The 15,982-nt window shown below is 41.4% G+C and overlaps 1 protein-coding gene across 6 annotated transcripts in view; it reads right to left on the reverse strand.

Annotated features, from left to right (window-relative positions):
* The window catches only part of rai14 (retinoic acid induced 14), a 62,906-nt gene that overhangs the window by 7,773 nt on the left and 39,151 nt on the right, over positions 1–15,982 (reverse strand). For 3 of the 6 annotated variants that reach the window (XM_080418745.1, XM_080418744.1, XM_080418746.1), the window contains exons 8-15: positions 11,948–12,054; positions 10,459–10,652; positions 9,026–9,054; positions 8,031–8,117; positions 6,312–6,401; positions 4,110–4,250; positions 3,051–3,152; positions 399–1,202 (exon numbers count right to left, since the gene is read on the reverse strand). In XM_080418745.1, coding sequence (XP_080274871.1) covers positions 399–1,202; positions 3,051–3,152; positions 4,110–4,250; positions 6,312–6,401; positions 8,031–8,117; positions 9,026–9,054; positions 10,459–10,652; positions 11,948–12,054 — 1,554 coding nt within the window. The remainder of the gene's footprint in view (positions 1–398; positions 1,203–3,050; positions 3,153–4,109; positions 4,251–6,311; positions 6,402–8,030; positions 8,118–9,025; positions 9,055–10,458; positions 10,653–11,947; positions 12,055–15,982) is intronic. The other 3 variants (XM_080418747.1, XM_080418749.1, XM_080418748.1) reach the window with 3 other exon arrangements.

Here is a 15,982-nt window from a genome sequence, read left to right on the forward strand (position 1 = left end):
ATGTCATTATAGGCAAAAACGCACAGCAAACATAGCCAATCACAACGCTCAGCATAGATCGCATGATACTGTTGTACGACTATTATACATTAGGCTGTGGTTAAAGGGTGTTACATTTTTCTAGCTCACTACCCATAATAATAATGTGTATAGACAGGAAAATCCATTGAGGAGTGAATCCAAGTACCCTGAATTAGACAACACCTTCACTGTTTGGGCATGGAGCAGCTTACATTTTTTATTCTGGTATGGGCCAATGAACAGCTTGTTTATGTAGTGATGCTTAGCTTTAGGCCCTCTGAGCTTCCCAGTCAATCACCTATAACATTACTACTGGGCAATGGAGCCAGGAGTAACCACTCACTGTCTGCAAGCACCTTGAGTGAGACACATGTTACCTGGAGCATCCTAATCTCCTCCTGTGCCTCCTTGTAGAGTTCCTCTATTTGTGCCGCCTTCCTTTCCTGCTCCTTTCCTTTCACAGTCCCTCGTTCCTCCTCGGACCTCCTGAGCCCCTCTTCTAGCCGTTTGATTCGTTGAGCTGCCTGCTCCTGCTCAGACCCTGATTGGACGAGTTGAGCCTTCAGCTGTTTCACTTCCTGCTCTAGAGAGGACCTACGTCTCGGAGCTTCGGGTTTCTCTGTGCCGTCACTCCCTCTCTCCCCTCCGCCTCTCCTCCCAATCTGAGTTCTCAGTTCCTGCACCTCCTCCACGGCTTGGTGGTACCTCTCCTGAGTCTCTGTCAACTTAGCCTGAAGCTCTGCTAGACTCTCAAGCAACTCTTCCTCTCGCCTTCTTTCTCTACAACTTTCCTCCTCTTCTCTCTCTCGACCTCTCTCAGACACGACGCCAGGCTTCAGCTGGGCCTGCAGAGAGCGGTTCTCTTTTCGGCTCTCCAGCAGTTTGGTCTGGACACTCTCGAGGGCCTGTCTCAATAGCCCGATCTCCTCTTTGCTAGCTTCCTGCCCTCCACCACTCTCCTCTTCCTCATCTCTGTCTTCCTGTCTTAGAGACGCACTTCCTGAAACCCTGGACATCTCCTCTTCGGCCTGCTTAGTAGGAAGAGGAGCTTGGCTAGCGGGGGGGACGTGTGGTAGCGAATCAAAATCATCCTGAGTGGAGTGGAAGGAGGAGTTGGAGGCCATGCTGTTAGGCCTGCTGTCCTCTTTCAGGTCATCACTTCCCTGGAGGGACGGACGTTTCTGCATGGGTGATGGGGCAAAAAAAAACACTTTTATGATGGTAGACTAGTATGTAGTTCCATCACAATGTTACTAAACCAGTATAACCATAACTCTGAGTGGATACAAATGGAACCAAGGGTCCATCCGGTTCCATTTGTATTGTATCCTCTCAGAGTTACAGAAAAATGTAAGGATCCATTTGGAACCCCCTCAAGGAATCCTGGGGGTCCCTGGACCCCACTTTGAGAACCACTGTACTAAACCACAGCCAAAAGACTGGGATTTAACAAATTGTGCTGTATAAAGAATGGGGCTTATTTATTAAAGTGAGTGTGGATTTCTGTATCATATCTAAAATCCATCGCAAAAGCAAAATTCATGTTCAGGCCCACCTCATCGTGTATGCTGATAAGTGCTAATCACAAAGAAAATGTACACGCAATCATGACCTCTCAATTAACATACAGTATACTAGTCGGTAAAAATGTCTGCTACAGGGTGGTTTCCTGCAGCAATTTAAGGGAAGGTTTCTTGTAGAGTTCATATGGGACAGCCCTTTTGTTAATGCAAATGGCATTGCATGATCAAGGTGGTAAAGAATGTGCAGGATTTATCATTTACTGTACTTACAGGTGTTGATACACACATTTTGGTAAAAATGTTCTTCACTCTATAAATATGCCTAAGGGGATTCCCTATACACCATTAATGAGGAACAAGAATGCGCTAACAACAAAGTGTTTCACTAATGAGTCAGATAATGACATATTTGTCATAGGTGAGTTCTTAACATCTGACATGACTGAGTATGTGTGTTAATTAATATGGTATAACCCTGGCGTCCCTATTCTGGGAACACTTAAAATAATTTCCGAAAGTTGGATATATAGTGGTTAAAGTGTGGTTTAAATCCTCAGAAACAAAATCTTCTCTGTTCAATAACTGCACATGCACAAATGTCAATTATTTTTCTTCCCCCTAAAGGAGCTTCACAGTATCTTTTTTATTAACTCTATCTTTGCCCTAATTTTGCATTCCATATCATTCTGGAATTATGCATACGTTTGCGAGAGTATGCACACCAAACGCACCGTGACGAAAACAACCAGCCATTAACTTCCTCGTTGACTGGACGCACTGTGTTTGCGGGTTACGGGGGAGCACTTGTTTTGTTTCCCTCAACGCCTCTGTGTACTTCCTCATTCATTTAGGCTTTATGGAGGCCATTCGGTGTGTGACGTCTCGATGCGTGTTAAAGCGTCAGACCTGTTTTCAGAGAGGGCTAGTCTGAAGACCACATTTTAGTTGTAAAACTCTATATTAATGCTTTGGAGATATGCAGAGCACAAGAAACTTCAAGAAGACATTTAATTAACCTAACCTAATTAAACATTTTGGGGAAGTGGGTCTTTAAAGGACCACACAGCACACACCCATTTCCAACCTATGTTCATATAAATTGGTCCTCACTAATGCGCATTATAAGATGGCACCATTTCTTTCTACTCACTCCCGAGTGTCTCAGAGGAGGGCTGTGGACACATCAGAAACCTGCCTACCAGTAACAGGCAGGTTTGGTAATTTCAAACAAGATTTCAAAATGATTTACTTAATTTTTTATTAATGCAAGTGCAATGGCTTCTATTTCAGCATGCTAACTTTACAGGAAGAGAAAGGCTGTTTTGATTAGCTTGGATTCCCCATCGATGATGTCATTGGTAGGCAGGTTTCTGAACTGTCCACAGCCCACCAATGAGACACAGCGAGTAGACAGAAATTTTATTATTGGCATTAGTGAGAACCAATTAGATGAAATAAGGATGAAAATGGGTGACACGCTCCTTTGAACACACAGGGAAGTCTCACCTTTAGTATGACAGCAAGCTGCTGGTTTTCCAAGGTGAGAGCAGCAATTTTGGCTTGAAGAATAGAAACCAGAGCAGAGCCTGCCGTACCACTGTGTTCAGTCTATACACACACACGCACGCACACACACACACACACACACACACACACACACACACACACAAAGAGACAAAACGCAGACACACACGTAAACACACAGGCATGAAAGCAACGACCAGGACCAAACACTACCTAGGGAAACAACAAAACGGGTTTCAACATGTCTAAAGGTAGGTAAGACCTCCTTGAAGAATGTAAGGTGAATAAGTTCAGCAGTAAAGAGTCGTCTGTTTCCAAGGTATAGCAGTCTGTTTGAAGCCCTTCAACAAAGTGTTAATAAACCTTTGGTGAACATAAAGATGGCACACACAATGAGACCTCACGTCTCAATGAGATTAGTTGTTTAAATAAAGGTTAAATCAAAATAAATACATGAAATACAAAAGAAAAGATGATGCAGGGAGGGGAACAAAAAAAGGTTAGTTTACTGTGTCCTAATCTGCCCTGTTTATACAAAGTCTGTGACATGGTGTCTGCGTTGAATAATGTTGACTGAATGTTTTTTCGCATCAATATCTCACTTAGGCACTAACATGATCTGAATACATTTTTTGACAGTACCGCATGTCCATTGTCCCTAAACAGCTCAACGTCTCCACCACATTATAGTAACTGACCCCTTTTTAAAATGGGCCCCAAATGAATGGATCATCAAACGTATAACATTGTTTGAGAACAATCAATCAAAAGAGTCTTTTCTACCTTTCACTTGAAGTGGACAAATGAAGCATTAAACAGGATTAGTCAGTTAGTCAGTCTCCACCTTTCCGTAAACAGGATTAGTCAGCTAGTCAGTCTCCAGCCTGGCTCAGAGTCAGTAAACACACACTCGTTCCAGTGTTCTTTAAGCTTAATTTAGCAAGTTCACAACACGTCCTTGTGAGCTTGTAAAATCTGCTATTTTCGGCGCACAACAACGGCGCGCAACAAAATATAAATTAGGCATTTGTTGTAGCTCACCTGTGCATCCTGCTCTGGACTGGTCCCTGCAGTCTGCTCCACTATATGCTTCAAGTCTTCAATGGTCTCCAGCAACATGCCTTTCTCCTCCTGAAGCTTCAACACCTCCTCTCTCAGTGCCGTTCCTCCAACCTCATCCTCCTAGAAGAGCAGCAAGGGGAGGAGAATAGAAGGAAGGGGTCAGGGCCAGGGGGGAATTATGGGAGGAGGGAGGGAAAAACAGAAAACAACATAAGAGATGAAAGGAAGCGGAGAGCAATGGGGTGACAGAGGAATGTCAAGATTTGAGCTCCCAGGTAGTGTTGGCTAAATATTAATTTAGTTTAAATTCATACTAATGTTAACCACATTAACCCTGGTGTCACTATTTTGAGCATGTCATTATAGTTGAAAACATTCAACATTTGTCCATTTCTTTCAGAAATCCTTTTCCCCGAGGTTTTAGAAAAATGTTTGCGGTCCGTGGATGACTGGTGGTCCGTGAAGGTATTGCATGTGGTCCCTGACCATGCATTTAGTAATGCAGGAAAGTAGGATTTGTATATTTATTTATTTTTTAGCGACCACTAGTTGAGAAATGGTGCACTAAATGACCTGGTGACGTATAATGACGCGTCAATGTTGTCCGCTACTGGGAAGTCGGACGTCAAGAACTTCCACATAAAAGGGAGTTCGAATCTCAAGGGAAACTGTAATGGATTGCCTGGTTGAGTCATCATTATTAGGAAATGTGCCCATAATCAATCGCATGTGTCTGCTCGCTCATACATAAGTTGCAATGAATCAGTTAACATGAGTTTAATATGGAAGGTTAAGAGAACAGAATAGGGGCAACCATGGGAAAGGAATAGATCAGTGGTTCTCAATCTTATATATATGTTTTGCTCTGGACCACATCTCAGTTAAATAATGACTGTTAAAGGGATAGTTCACCAAAAAAAAAGGTCATCGATAGAAACCTACCGGTCCGATATTGGATATTCTTTTAGTTTTTGTCGCATTCCTAAGCCAATAATTTGATGACCAGCGGACCGGTAGACTCTTTGTGTCTTCTACCGGAACCGCTGCTGGTCATCAAATTATTGGCATAGGAATGAGACAAAAACAATACCCATGAATTCAAGTCTCCATCGGGTGACTCATTGATAGAAAATAAGTCATTTTGGGGGTGAACTATCCCTTTAAGGGCTTGATTTAATTCACCTTGAATTAACAAATAAAATTAAGCCAGTCATTATTTAATTTCAAGATTTTTCCCCCACACCACGCCCATATCCCCCATATCAGTTGTGTTGAAGCTTGGAGTTCCTACTTATTGGTGTCACAATGGAAACTTATTTAAGAAAATATAACATTTTTTTATATTAATGTTATCATTAACAACTCATCTTGAATTTGCAAGCTCAGTCTGGTGTCCTTACAAAATCAAATATATAGAGAAAATTGAGAAAGTTCAGAGAAGGGCTACTAAATTAATTCCAGGTCTGAAAGAAATGTCATATGAGGAAAGGTTAAGACATTTACAGTTACCAACGTTAGTAAATAGGAGACACAGAGGAGATATGATTGAGGTCTATAAACTTGTTCACCAGATATATGACTTCACAGCCGAGCCTGTTGTCCACTTCTGGGACAATAGGTACGAGATAAGAGGGAATTCCCTAAAATTTTAACCACTAAACTGTAACTCTGAAAAGAGAAAGAATTTCTTTACACTTCGAGCTGTAAGAGCATGGAACAAACTTCCAGAGGAAGTGGTCCAGGCTCCTTCAGTCAATACCTTTCTGGTCATCAAAAGACTTTCTGTACAATTATAGGGCTGGCTTGTAACTTCATAGACTGGTTAACCAACAGATTTTAAAATTTTAATGTCAAAATGAAATTATGCGTGTACCGTATGTATATTGGGGGATTGCATGTGGGTTGTGGGGTGGGGTGGGGTGGGTTGGTGGGTTGAATACATTGTGAAGTGTGAATGTCGCAATTTGAAAATATATATTTATATTGTGTTGAGTCTGGCGTAGAGGATTGCATCCTGTGCCAGAACATTTTCAATACATTTCAATACATTTCAAATAAATTAAAATCCTTTTGCCAATTATTTGGGGGACTTGCAAAATCCTCGCAGCCCACAGCTTGGGAATTGCTGGGCTAGATAGTTTTCTGGCTGTTGATACAAAGTGAAGTGTTTTTGTACATTACCTTGTAGGTGAATGACTTAGGGGTATTACTCTTGCTAGACACTGGGGTTCCAGTGGGGATGATGTATGACGGAGAGGACAGTCCAGAATTCTGTTGAGAAGGATTGAATAAAATACAACGTTGATCACTTTCAGTTGATAATACTGTTTCCCAAACACAAGTCTGAATGTGGAGTAAAACTGACCTTTGTCACAGGCAGATTATTAAACCACTTTCACCCTGGTGTCCCTATTTTGGCCATGTCATTATAGGCAATAATACTAGGCATTATAGTCAATTATTCTGCACTGTCATTTTATTATCTTATTTAACTGTTTTATTAAAACTCTTTTTAATTGTATTCAAAGCATGTGTTTATTTTTGCACTCTAATGTCTAAATGTCTCAATGCTTAATGTTTTATGTAAAGCACTTTAAATTGCCTTGTTGAAATGTGGGACACAAATAAACTTGCAACTTGAATGCTCTGATGAAGGCTCTTAGCTGAAACGTTTATTGGTGTGTGCCAATAAAAAAGTGGAAACAACTGATAATCTATATATGCCCATATATGGACATATCGGTCGGATCAGCGGTTCTGGACAACTGCATATCCGAGTGAACCGTTGTTTATGGTTATGTCTGAGTCAGAGTGACGTGGCCATGGTCCTGCCTATGGGCGTATTGGATTTGTTTATGGTTATGTCTGAGTCAGAGTGACGTGGCCGTGGTCCTGCCTATGGGCGTATTGGATTTGTTTATGGTTATGTCTGAGTCAGAGTGACGTGGCCGTGGTCCGCCGGCCGGTCGGATGGTCCTCCCAGTAGCCAATTTTAATATAGGACATGGCATTTCCTATGCGTTGTGGGGGGTTCATCCCCACGCAAATGTGTTTTTGGCCCCTCAAAACTGACTTTTTGGAGCCACAGTGAAAATTCTTTTAAACACTGTTTTTGCATTGCCGCGTGGCCAAGATTCAGGGAATTTTCGGCAGTTTCCTCTCAGTAACATTACATTACATTACATTACATTACAGTCATTTAGCAGATGCTTTTATCCAAAGCGACTTACAATAAGTGCATTCAACATAGGATACAACATAGGACATAATCCGGACGCTCGTCCTCCTACGGAAAGGAATATCGCATTGGCAGGACAGGAATTTTTACACATTTCTACATAAATGTACAGCCCACCATATTGAGTAAGTAAGTAAGTAAAGCACTTCTCACAGAGATGGCTCACAAAGTGCTTCACATACCAGACATCACTGGTTTTATATTGGTAGTGTACTGTATCTAGGCTACGTAAAGAAGGAGAGAGATAGCGTTACGTTGCGCACTGGGAGGCAAGCGTATGAATAAACACTATTATTTGAATGATTGCAAACTTTATCAAATAATCGGTTCAGGAAAATAAAAGAAGACTTAAGACACATTGATCTCGGATCTCTTGTTTTTCGATATGCACATTGTATAATTTTATTGAGGTATCCAAATACAGGCGGGGTGGGGCTGCCTGTCATCGCGAGACTGTAGTTATTGACAGGCTGTCAATAGACATGCTGACAGCTGCGTTTGCGTTTTAAATCCTTACTGTTATGTCCACCACTGCCCCCCAACATAGACACACACACGCAAATCCAGCTAAAGCGAGGCCAGAGTAGAGATATACTGTAGTGTAGACATACAGATGTGCACGATGCATACAGAGGCAAGCAGACAGACAGACATGCATTTACCTGCAGTGGACTAAGAGGAGGTGGGGGTGCTTTTCGTTTTTTGGGTGTAGTGATCCGTTCATCACTTAGCTTAGCTACTTGATCATGCTGGGAGTAGCCAGCCAAGAAGACGGGAGACAGAGAGAGAAGGGAGGAGGTACAGAAAACACCAGAAAGAGGGGAAGAAATAAAGACAGGTGGATTTTAGTGCAGGTTAGTGAAAGTGAAGAATAGTCACTCAAAATTAGTGCAAAGATCTAAGTTTTATTCTCCTAAAAGCAACTGCAAGGAGTTTTTTTCTCTTTTCTTTTCTTTTCAAAGGAAGAGATATAGACATGGGAAATGCTAATCATATACTTCTTGGTCATATGATGCAGCTAAACATGTACTTCAAGTCATAATTAATCATCATTAAAGTCATAATTAATAATTTTAGTAGTTTCGCATTTACAATAATTCATTCAGGTTAATGATTGATACTGTATTAACCACTCTCAACCTCACGTCCCTATTTGTCATTAAAAGCAAAACTTTTCACAATTTTTCCAAATCTTTCAAGATGTTTCAAAATAGCAAAAAGAGCAGATCTACAAACACATCTATTTTTGTTATTTTTGAAAGTCGTTTAAATTATTAAAAACGGGGCATAAGTAAACCTTATATACTTCAGATAACCAGGATCACCCAGGGGTCTGTACTTGGTCCCCTCCTTTTCCCCTCTTCACTGAAAATCGGTTCTCCAAAAAAGAGCCAGTCTACAAGCTCATGACGCTTCATGAGCTTGTAGATCGCTCTTTTCGGCGAAATTTTGATATGTCCAGAATAAGGATGTTTCGTGGTTAAGTGGTTAAACTGTATTAAACTGAAGCACAGGTGAGAGAAGTTTTACATTAATGTTATGATCACTGTGGGTCAACATGTGGTCACATTGTACTGCATACTAACAGTGAGCAAGGACAGCTGCTGGGTAGGAATTCTAATGGACTATATAACTGATAAGGAAGTTGATTTCTTACCTGAGGACTTCTGGGAGACTTGGTATCTGCTGACAGAGACAAGAAGGTAATCAGGAATTAGAATTGGATTAGCCCATTTAGACCTGAGGTCGATTCTAAAAAATGACTTCTAAATCCTAACCTCAGTTTTCTGAAGAGACTTCAAATTCTTATAATATTCAAAACATTAAAAAATATATATATATATATTGCTATGGCAACAACTAATGTGACACAGATGCTGTCCAGGATTGAAAGGGATAGGTTATATAACAGGTCTAAGTGGGTTAGAAAAAAGAAAAAGAAAAGCCTATCAAGTTGGGGTGGGGGGTGGGGGGCATCTCATCCTTAAAAATGGGGTAAAAATTTGAATGAATCAATAAATAAAGAATTCTGTATAAGTGTACTGTGGTCATGTCTAAATAGTCAATGTAGTACCAGCTTCCACCACACAGGGGAGCCCAATACATTGGACTGAATAAGAAAAGGTGAGAAAGGCATCCTAGATCCTCAAACCAGTCTCACTCTGTAAAGTATACAGTGTGTGTGTGTGTGTGTGTGTGTGTGTGTGTGTGTGTGTGTGTGTGTGTGTGTGTGTGTGTGTGTGTGTGTGTGTGTGTGTTTTCATGAATTAATGTCCTAATTTATTCTTATGTTATATACTTTATCCGCAGTCACACAAAACATAAAATCAGAAAACAGACAGACAAACGGTGGAATACATTTACATAACATTACATAGGGAACACAGCATAAAAATAAACCTAAAACATGATCATAAATGGTTGCAGCTTTGGTTTTCAAGCAACCATCTTTTCAGATTGAATTTAAAAGATGGAAATGTAGCACAATCCCTTATACACAGAGGAAGGCCATTCCATGCTACACAGCCCTGTACTGAGAGGACATTTTGACCGAAAGTTGTTTGCCGGTGCGGCACTTCGCAATCTCCTCGAGTGGTTGCTCTGGTACTGATTCCCCTTTCAGGCTTCCTTTTAATGAATTCACTTAGGGGGGGCGGGCACAGACCATGTAGGGTCTTGTATATGACCCCAACCTGTTTGAACATTTTGAAGTTGTCAAAGCTAATATGACAGTGTCACGTAAAAATAGCAAGTGTTTATGTCTGTCTGAGTGTTTTATAAATATTTAACCAGTGAAAACTATTAACCACTTGAACCCTATATACTTCGATGACCAGGGTACCCCAGGGCTGTAATCCTTGGCCTCCTAGTTTGTTCCCTCTACACACTAAATAAAACTACATCGTAATCGTATCCACTAGATCTAGGCACAGGCTCTTTTTTTACATTTTCTTGAAAAGTTTTTGTTTTGGACAAGGTTTCTGCCCCAAAAGGGTGTGTGTGTGTGTGTGTGTGTGTGTGTGTGTGTGTGTGTGTGTGTGTGTGTGTGTGTGTGTGTGTGTGTGTGTGTGTTTTGCGTAAACATATCACCTGTGTGTTGTTGTTGTTGTTGTTTGTGCAGGGCAGCGGTGAGCAGAGTTTTGACTTCGGTGCTGGGCGACAGCTTGGTGTAATGTAGGACATCGTGTCCCTCTGCGTCCACCGCCCACAGGTCTGCTCCTCTGTGGAACAGCACCTCCATGACAGACACACTGCCACACTCCGTGGCCAGCATCACGCACGTCCTGTAGTCAGTGGTGGAAAAACATATTCCCATTTTTCACTGAAATGAAAGTATCAATACTGCAATGTGGATATACTCGGTTACAAGTAAAAGTCTGGAATTCAAAATTGACTTGGTATCATAATGTACTTAAAGTACCAAAAGTAGAAAGTACTCATTGTGCAGAATGTCCCGAAGTTTTCAAATGTATAAACTTGAAATACTCCGGTAACGTAAAAATACCTCAAAATTGTACTTAAGTACAGTACTTCAGTAAATGTACTCAGTTACTTTACATCACTGCCTGTAATGCACGCCAACAATACAGCTGTGAGAAATTAGACAGCTGTGAGAAATGACATGTAGGTGATACGGATTTGGGACTGAACCCCGATGAGCAGGTTGGTGCCTTGCATGATTTCCTTCACTGTTGGTGTTTGAATGTGTGTGTGTGTGTGTGTGTGTGTGTGTGTGTGTGTGTGTGTGTGTGTGTGTGTGTGTGTGTGTGTGTGTGTGTGTGTGTGTGTGTGTGTGTGTGTGTGTGTGTGTGTGTGTGTGTGTGTGTGTGTGTGTGTGTTGTGTGTGGGGGTGCGTGTGTACACACTGAATTTCCCCCATGGGATGTCTGTCTGTCTGTCTGTCTGTCTGTCTGTCTGTCTGTCTGTCTGTCTGTCTGTCGGTCGAGCCAGATTGTTGATTCACACACACACAATTTTCAAATGATTTAATCATACAGTCTTTACAGCCGTGCAGATTTGTCCAAATGTAAATCAAATTAATCAAAGCATATACAGTATTAGCTTACTGCTTAGCAGAAATTAAAATTCAAAAATATATTTCCAAGATATTTAAAAATATATTTTCAAGAACGGACATGACAAACATTCCTGTTATCAGCTTTCAGGAGGCGTAGTTCCAGACTCTACGTACTGTAGCATTCAGAGATTGTGGAATAGTTGTCTGGCTACCAGAGACTACTGTAAATTTCAAGCATCTCAAACACAGCCACTGCTCCTCTCATACAGACTGTACTGAATGTGCTCTGTGCACATCAGTGGTGGAAGAAGTACTCAGATAATTGTAGTGGAGTAAAAGTACAATATTTGCCTCTGAGATGCAGTGGAGTAGAAGTAAAAGTATTGAAAATTGGAAATACTCCAGTAAAGTAAAACATACCTCAAATTGTATTAAGTACAGTACTTGAGTAAATGTACTTTGTTACTTTACACCATTGGTGCAAATTCAGTACAGTGTGCATGTGTGAATGTGTGTGCATGGGTGTGTGTATGTGTGTCTTGGCTATGTCCTTAACGTTACCTGCCATTGTTATCAGATGCGTTGACGTCAGCTCCCCAGTCCAGCAGAATGCTACATACTTCAGCATGAGCGTGTTTGGCCGACAACAGCAAAGGACTGTACCCCTCCTATCAGAAACACACAAGACAGATACTAGTCTACCAATCCAAACCACTTTAAGTGGGGTCCATAGGTCGTGCATTAACCATATGAACCCTAGCCTCCTTAAAGAGTCTACACCATGAAAATCACTTTTTTCTTGGTTTTTTGTATTTTTTGGGGTCCCCAGTGTCTCTTGTACCCCAAAAAATGATTTTTTTTTTAATTCAGTCATTCCTTCTCATTTCATGGATTTCCAGAATGGGCGTGTCTGAACAGGCGATCTCAGAATGGCAATGTTTATGAGGTCATAAACATTTTTGATGGCAAACCCAATGTTAAATGAAAAGTGCCCGAATCGCTCTGAAACTTTTTCTACCCCCCCTAAGTGGGGGTCTACGAACAAATACTTCGGGCTCGGATTTTGGCTCCGCCCCCCGGAAGTGGGTGAAACAGGCACCTCAAACACTTGGTGGAATTGTTCAAAAATGTTCAAAGTGTTTTTTTTTCGATTTTGTATTTTTCTTAGATGCTTCTTTTTATGCAGAATTTTTCCATTTTTTTTTTTTTTTTTTTTATATATATTTTTTTATTAACAGAATTTTGTATTAACATAATTGCTCAGTAGCCCCCCCCTGCCCAAGAGGACGTTTTGGTATTGCAGCTGAAAGTGCTGTATAAGCCAGAGACAATTGACTTGGGATGAGTATATCTGAGTGATGATTTAGGCTCAAACCTTTTGAAAAAGGTTTGAGGGACATACACCATATGATATTAAATATCAAATATTTTTTTTAAATTCATGGTGTAGCTCCTTTAAGGTCACTGGGAGCGTTTATTTTGTGACTTTTCGGCACAAACAAAAGCATCAACCTGTGTGAATGACGCATCACCAAATTAATAGTTTGATGTGAAATATTCACGTATTGTTTATTCGTCACGGTCCCGGTGTGTAATGACCTTTATTCTGGGCAAATAGGGGAACATTCAGTCTGCATAAGGACATGATGCTATGATGAGGAGGTGTCTAAGGATTATGTCTGTGTGGTGAGAAACCTCTCAGTCAGGTGTGAGATAGAATAGAAGCACATGTCTGATCAGCACTATTTGTTACATAGGATATAGTTTGTTTGTTGAAGGATTGGTATAGAAATCCCTACCCCCCAAAAGAAAAGAAAAGAAAAATACCACTGTATCTTCATAGGTGTTTACACTTATTATAAAATGAATCATGATCCCCTTGATTATTATTCTATTGCGCAAGAAACTTCACTGAAAAAAAAACACATTTATCCTAGCGTCTCTATTTTGAGGTGAACATTCGGCAAAAATAGCCAAACTGCAAGCTCACACATTGTGAGCTTGTAGATCTGCTATTTCTGGAGAAGAGATTTGGTGTAGAGGGAAGAAAGGATGGCGATAAGTAGAGTAGACTCCTGGGGGCCTGAAGTATATAGGGTTTAAGTGGTTAAACATTCCCCGTTTGATCCATTTTAGATTTATTGTTTGCCTGAGTTCTAGGCAGCAAAGAGCACACTCTATTCGGTCATAGTGAAAAGGTAACTGTACACATTTATGTTAAAGTATAATGTTCAAATAAGCAAGAAAGCTGTCTTACATATACACACACACACACACACCCTTTGCTTTATTTGTGTTAAACTGCCACATTGGGAAACATTTGCCCACATTTTCATATCAAGTTACTCACAGATCACACGTATACTCCATCGCTCAACGATATTGCTTGCCGAAAAGAACAGATTGTCATTTAGATGACAATCTAAATCTGTCATTTGGATGAAGCAAAGATGGTGTGTGTATTTATTACATGCAAAGCGTATGTCTGTTCTTCCACATCGATTTCTACAATTTTGGGTTAGGGTTCTACGCACAAAATCAATGGATGAATAGTAAAACTTTTTATATAAAGCAGGAGAGATGAGAGGAGATGAGATAACATGTCCAAGTATAACAACTAGCAAAACAGAAACGCAAAGCCACATTCATATGCATGTGCCGTGTGTGTGTGTGTGTGTGTGTGTGTGTGTGTGTGTGTGTGTGTGTGTGTGTGGTGGGGGGGGGGTCATTATAGGTGAAAAATATCATCTCACAACGCATTGTAGAGCAGACATTTTTGAGTGACATCCTCGTATGACTAGTGGTTGCAATAACGACGATCAGTGTAGACTGTGGGGACCAGGGACCCTCAGGGTTCCTTGAGGGGGTCCTCAAGACCCTTACAGGTCTGTAACTCTGAGAATGTATACACTCTCAGAGTTATGGAGCTCCTTGAAATCAAAAAGTTTGAGAACCACTGATGTAGCAGGCACAGTAAAACATGTCAGCATAGCTTTGTGTTTTATATTACATGGCTGCTGCCACAACCACATAGTACAGAACTATGTTGTGGGTTTTCCCTGGAGCTCTGTTAAAGACTTTAGCAGCGCTCCCTCCCTCTGTTCTCTTTAGTCTACTGTAGACGTCTGCTACCTAGTTTTTCTCTGGAGTCTACAAATCATTGTTTTTGTTCTCTCTCTCTCTTCTCTCTCTCACTCTCCGCCTGTCTCCGTCTGTCTCTGTCTAGCTGTCTGTGTGTGTGTGTGTGTGTGTGTGCGTGCGTGCGTGCGTGCGTGCGTGCGTGCGTGCGTGCGTGCGTGCGTGCGTGCGTGCGTGCGTGCGTGCGTGCGTGCGTGCGTGCGTGCGTGCGTGCGTGCGTGCGTGCGTGCGTGCGTGCGTGCGTGCGTGCGTGCGTGCGTGCGTGCGTGCGTGCGTGCGTGCGTGCGTGCGTGCGTGCGTGCGTGCGTGCGTGCGTGCGTGCGTGCGTGCGTGCGTGCGTGCGTGCGTGCGTGCGTGCGTGCGTGCGTCTTCGTCTGTCTCCGTCTCGGTGTACTGGGCATGTGGATGCAGACAGGGTGCCCATGTTGATGTGTGAAAGATACAACATGTGAGGGATAGCATTATCATTATTCTATTCTAGTTTCTGGAATGAAAACATTTTCAATTGAGCAGATGTTTTTCTATATCAGGGCAGAAAGCAGAATCATGTCAATCTCTTTAAAAGGCCACTTTTTATAGAAATATTTCATTAACCCGGTAAGCAGCCAAACCATTGTAAAAGAAAATTGTGGAAAATTGCACTTTCTGTTATTCCACATTTTGGAAGTGTATTATTATATTTGCTTATGGCAGTGAAAAAGAAATGTAATTGTGTCAGTGTGGTGCTGTAAATGTCTCCAGATTGCATGGGTCTGGCTTCACAGTGAGCCCAGTTCAGGGTATTATTCAATGTTGTTGAATACTACTGCATGTCTGTGAAACTGGGGCAGTATACTATGTTGAGCCTTCTTTGGGAATATTGTGAATTGGGGGAATATGAATGTGTTTGACTGAACATTTAGGGAAGCTTTCAAAGTATGCTGCAGCTTTACGTAAACAAACAAAGTTGAACAAAAAAAAGTACGTGTAACAAAAGGCTCCTCTTTGTTCCTCCATTTTGCTGTGTGTTTATTTAAGTCAGATACACGGATAAACATTGCAGGCATGACGTATGCCTGGGGCCGACAGGCTGGCATGGTTTTCTCTCATTCTCCTCCAGTCCACAGCACACAGTCAGAAACACAGCAATGCGTTCCAGATGGCTCTGTGGTTCACTGTCTACATGTCAACTAACCACCACTATACTCGACAGGACTTGCAATTGTATATGTCCAAGTATGAAGCTTGCACATGAATGCACGCCAACATGTGTTCACACCCACATGCCAGTACTCACACACACACTTTGTGATGGCAAATAAAAAGTTAAGTCTATGGAACCAATGACACAAACACTCATTCGTGTCAATTTAACCACTAAAACCCTATTCAGAATGTCAATCTCAACGCAGCTTGTAGATCGGCTGTTTTTGAAAATATTTTAACGGTTTGCCTATCATGACATGGTCATGGCCAGGG

Source organism: Gymnoscopelus braueri (assembly GCF_963280865.1).
Source record: "Gymnoscopelus braueri genome assembly, chromosome: 22".
Classification (NCBI taxonomy): domain Eukaryota; kingdom Metazoa; phylum Chordata; class Actinopteri; order Myctophiformes; family Myctophidae; genus Gymnoscopelus; species Gymnoscopelus braueri.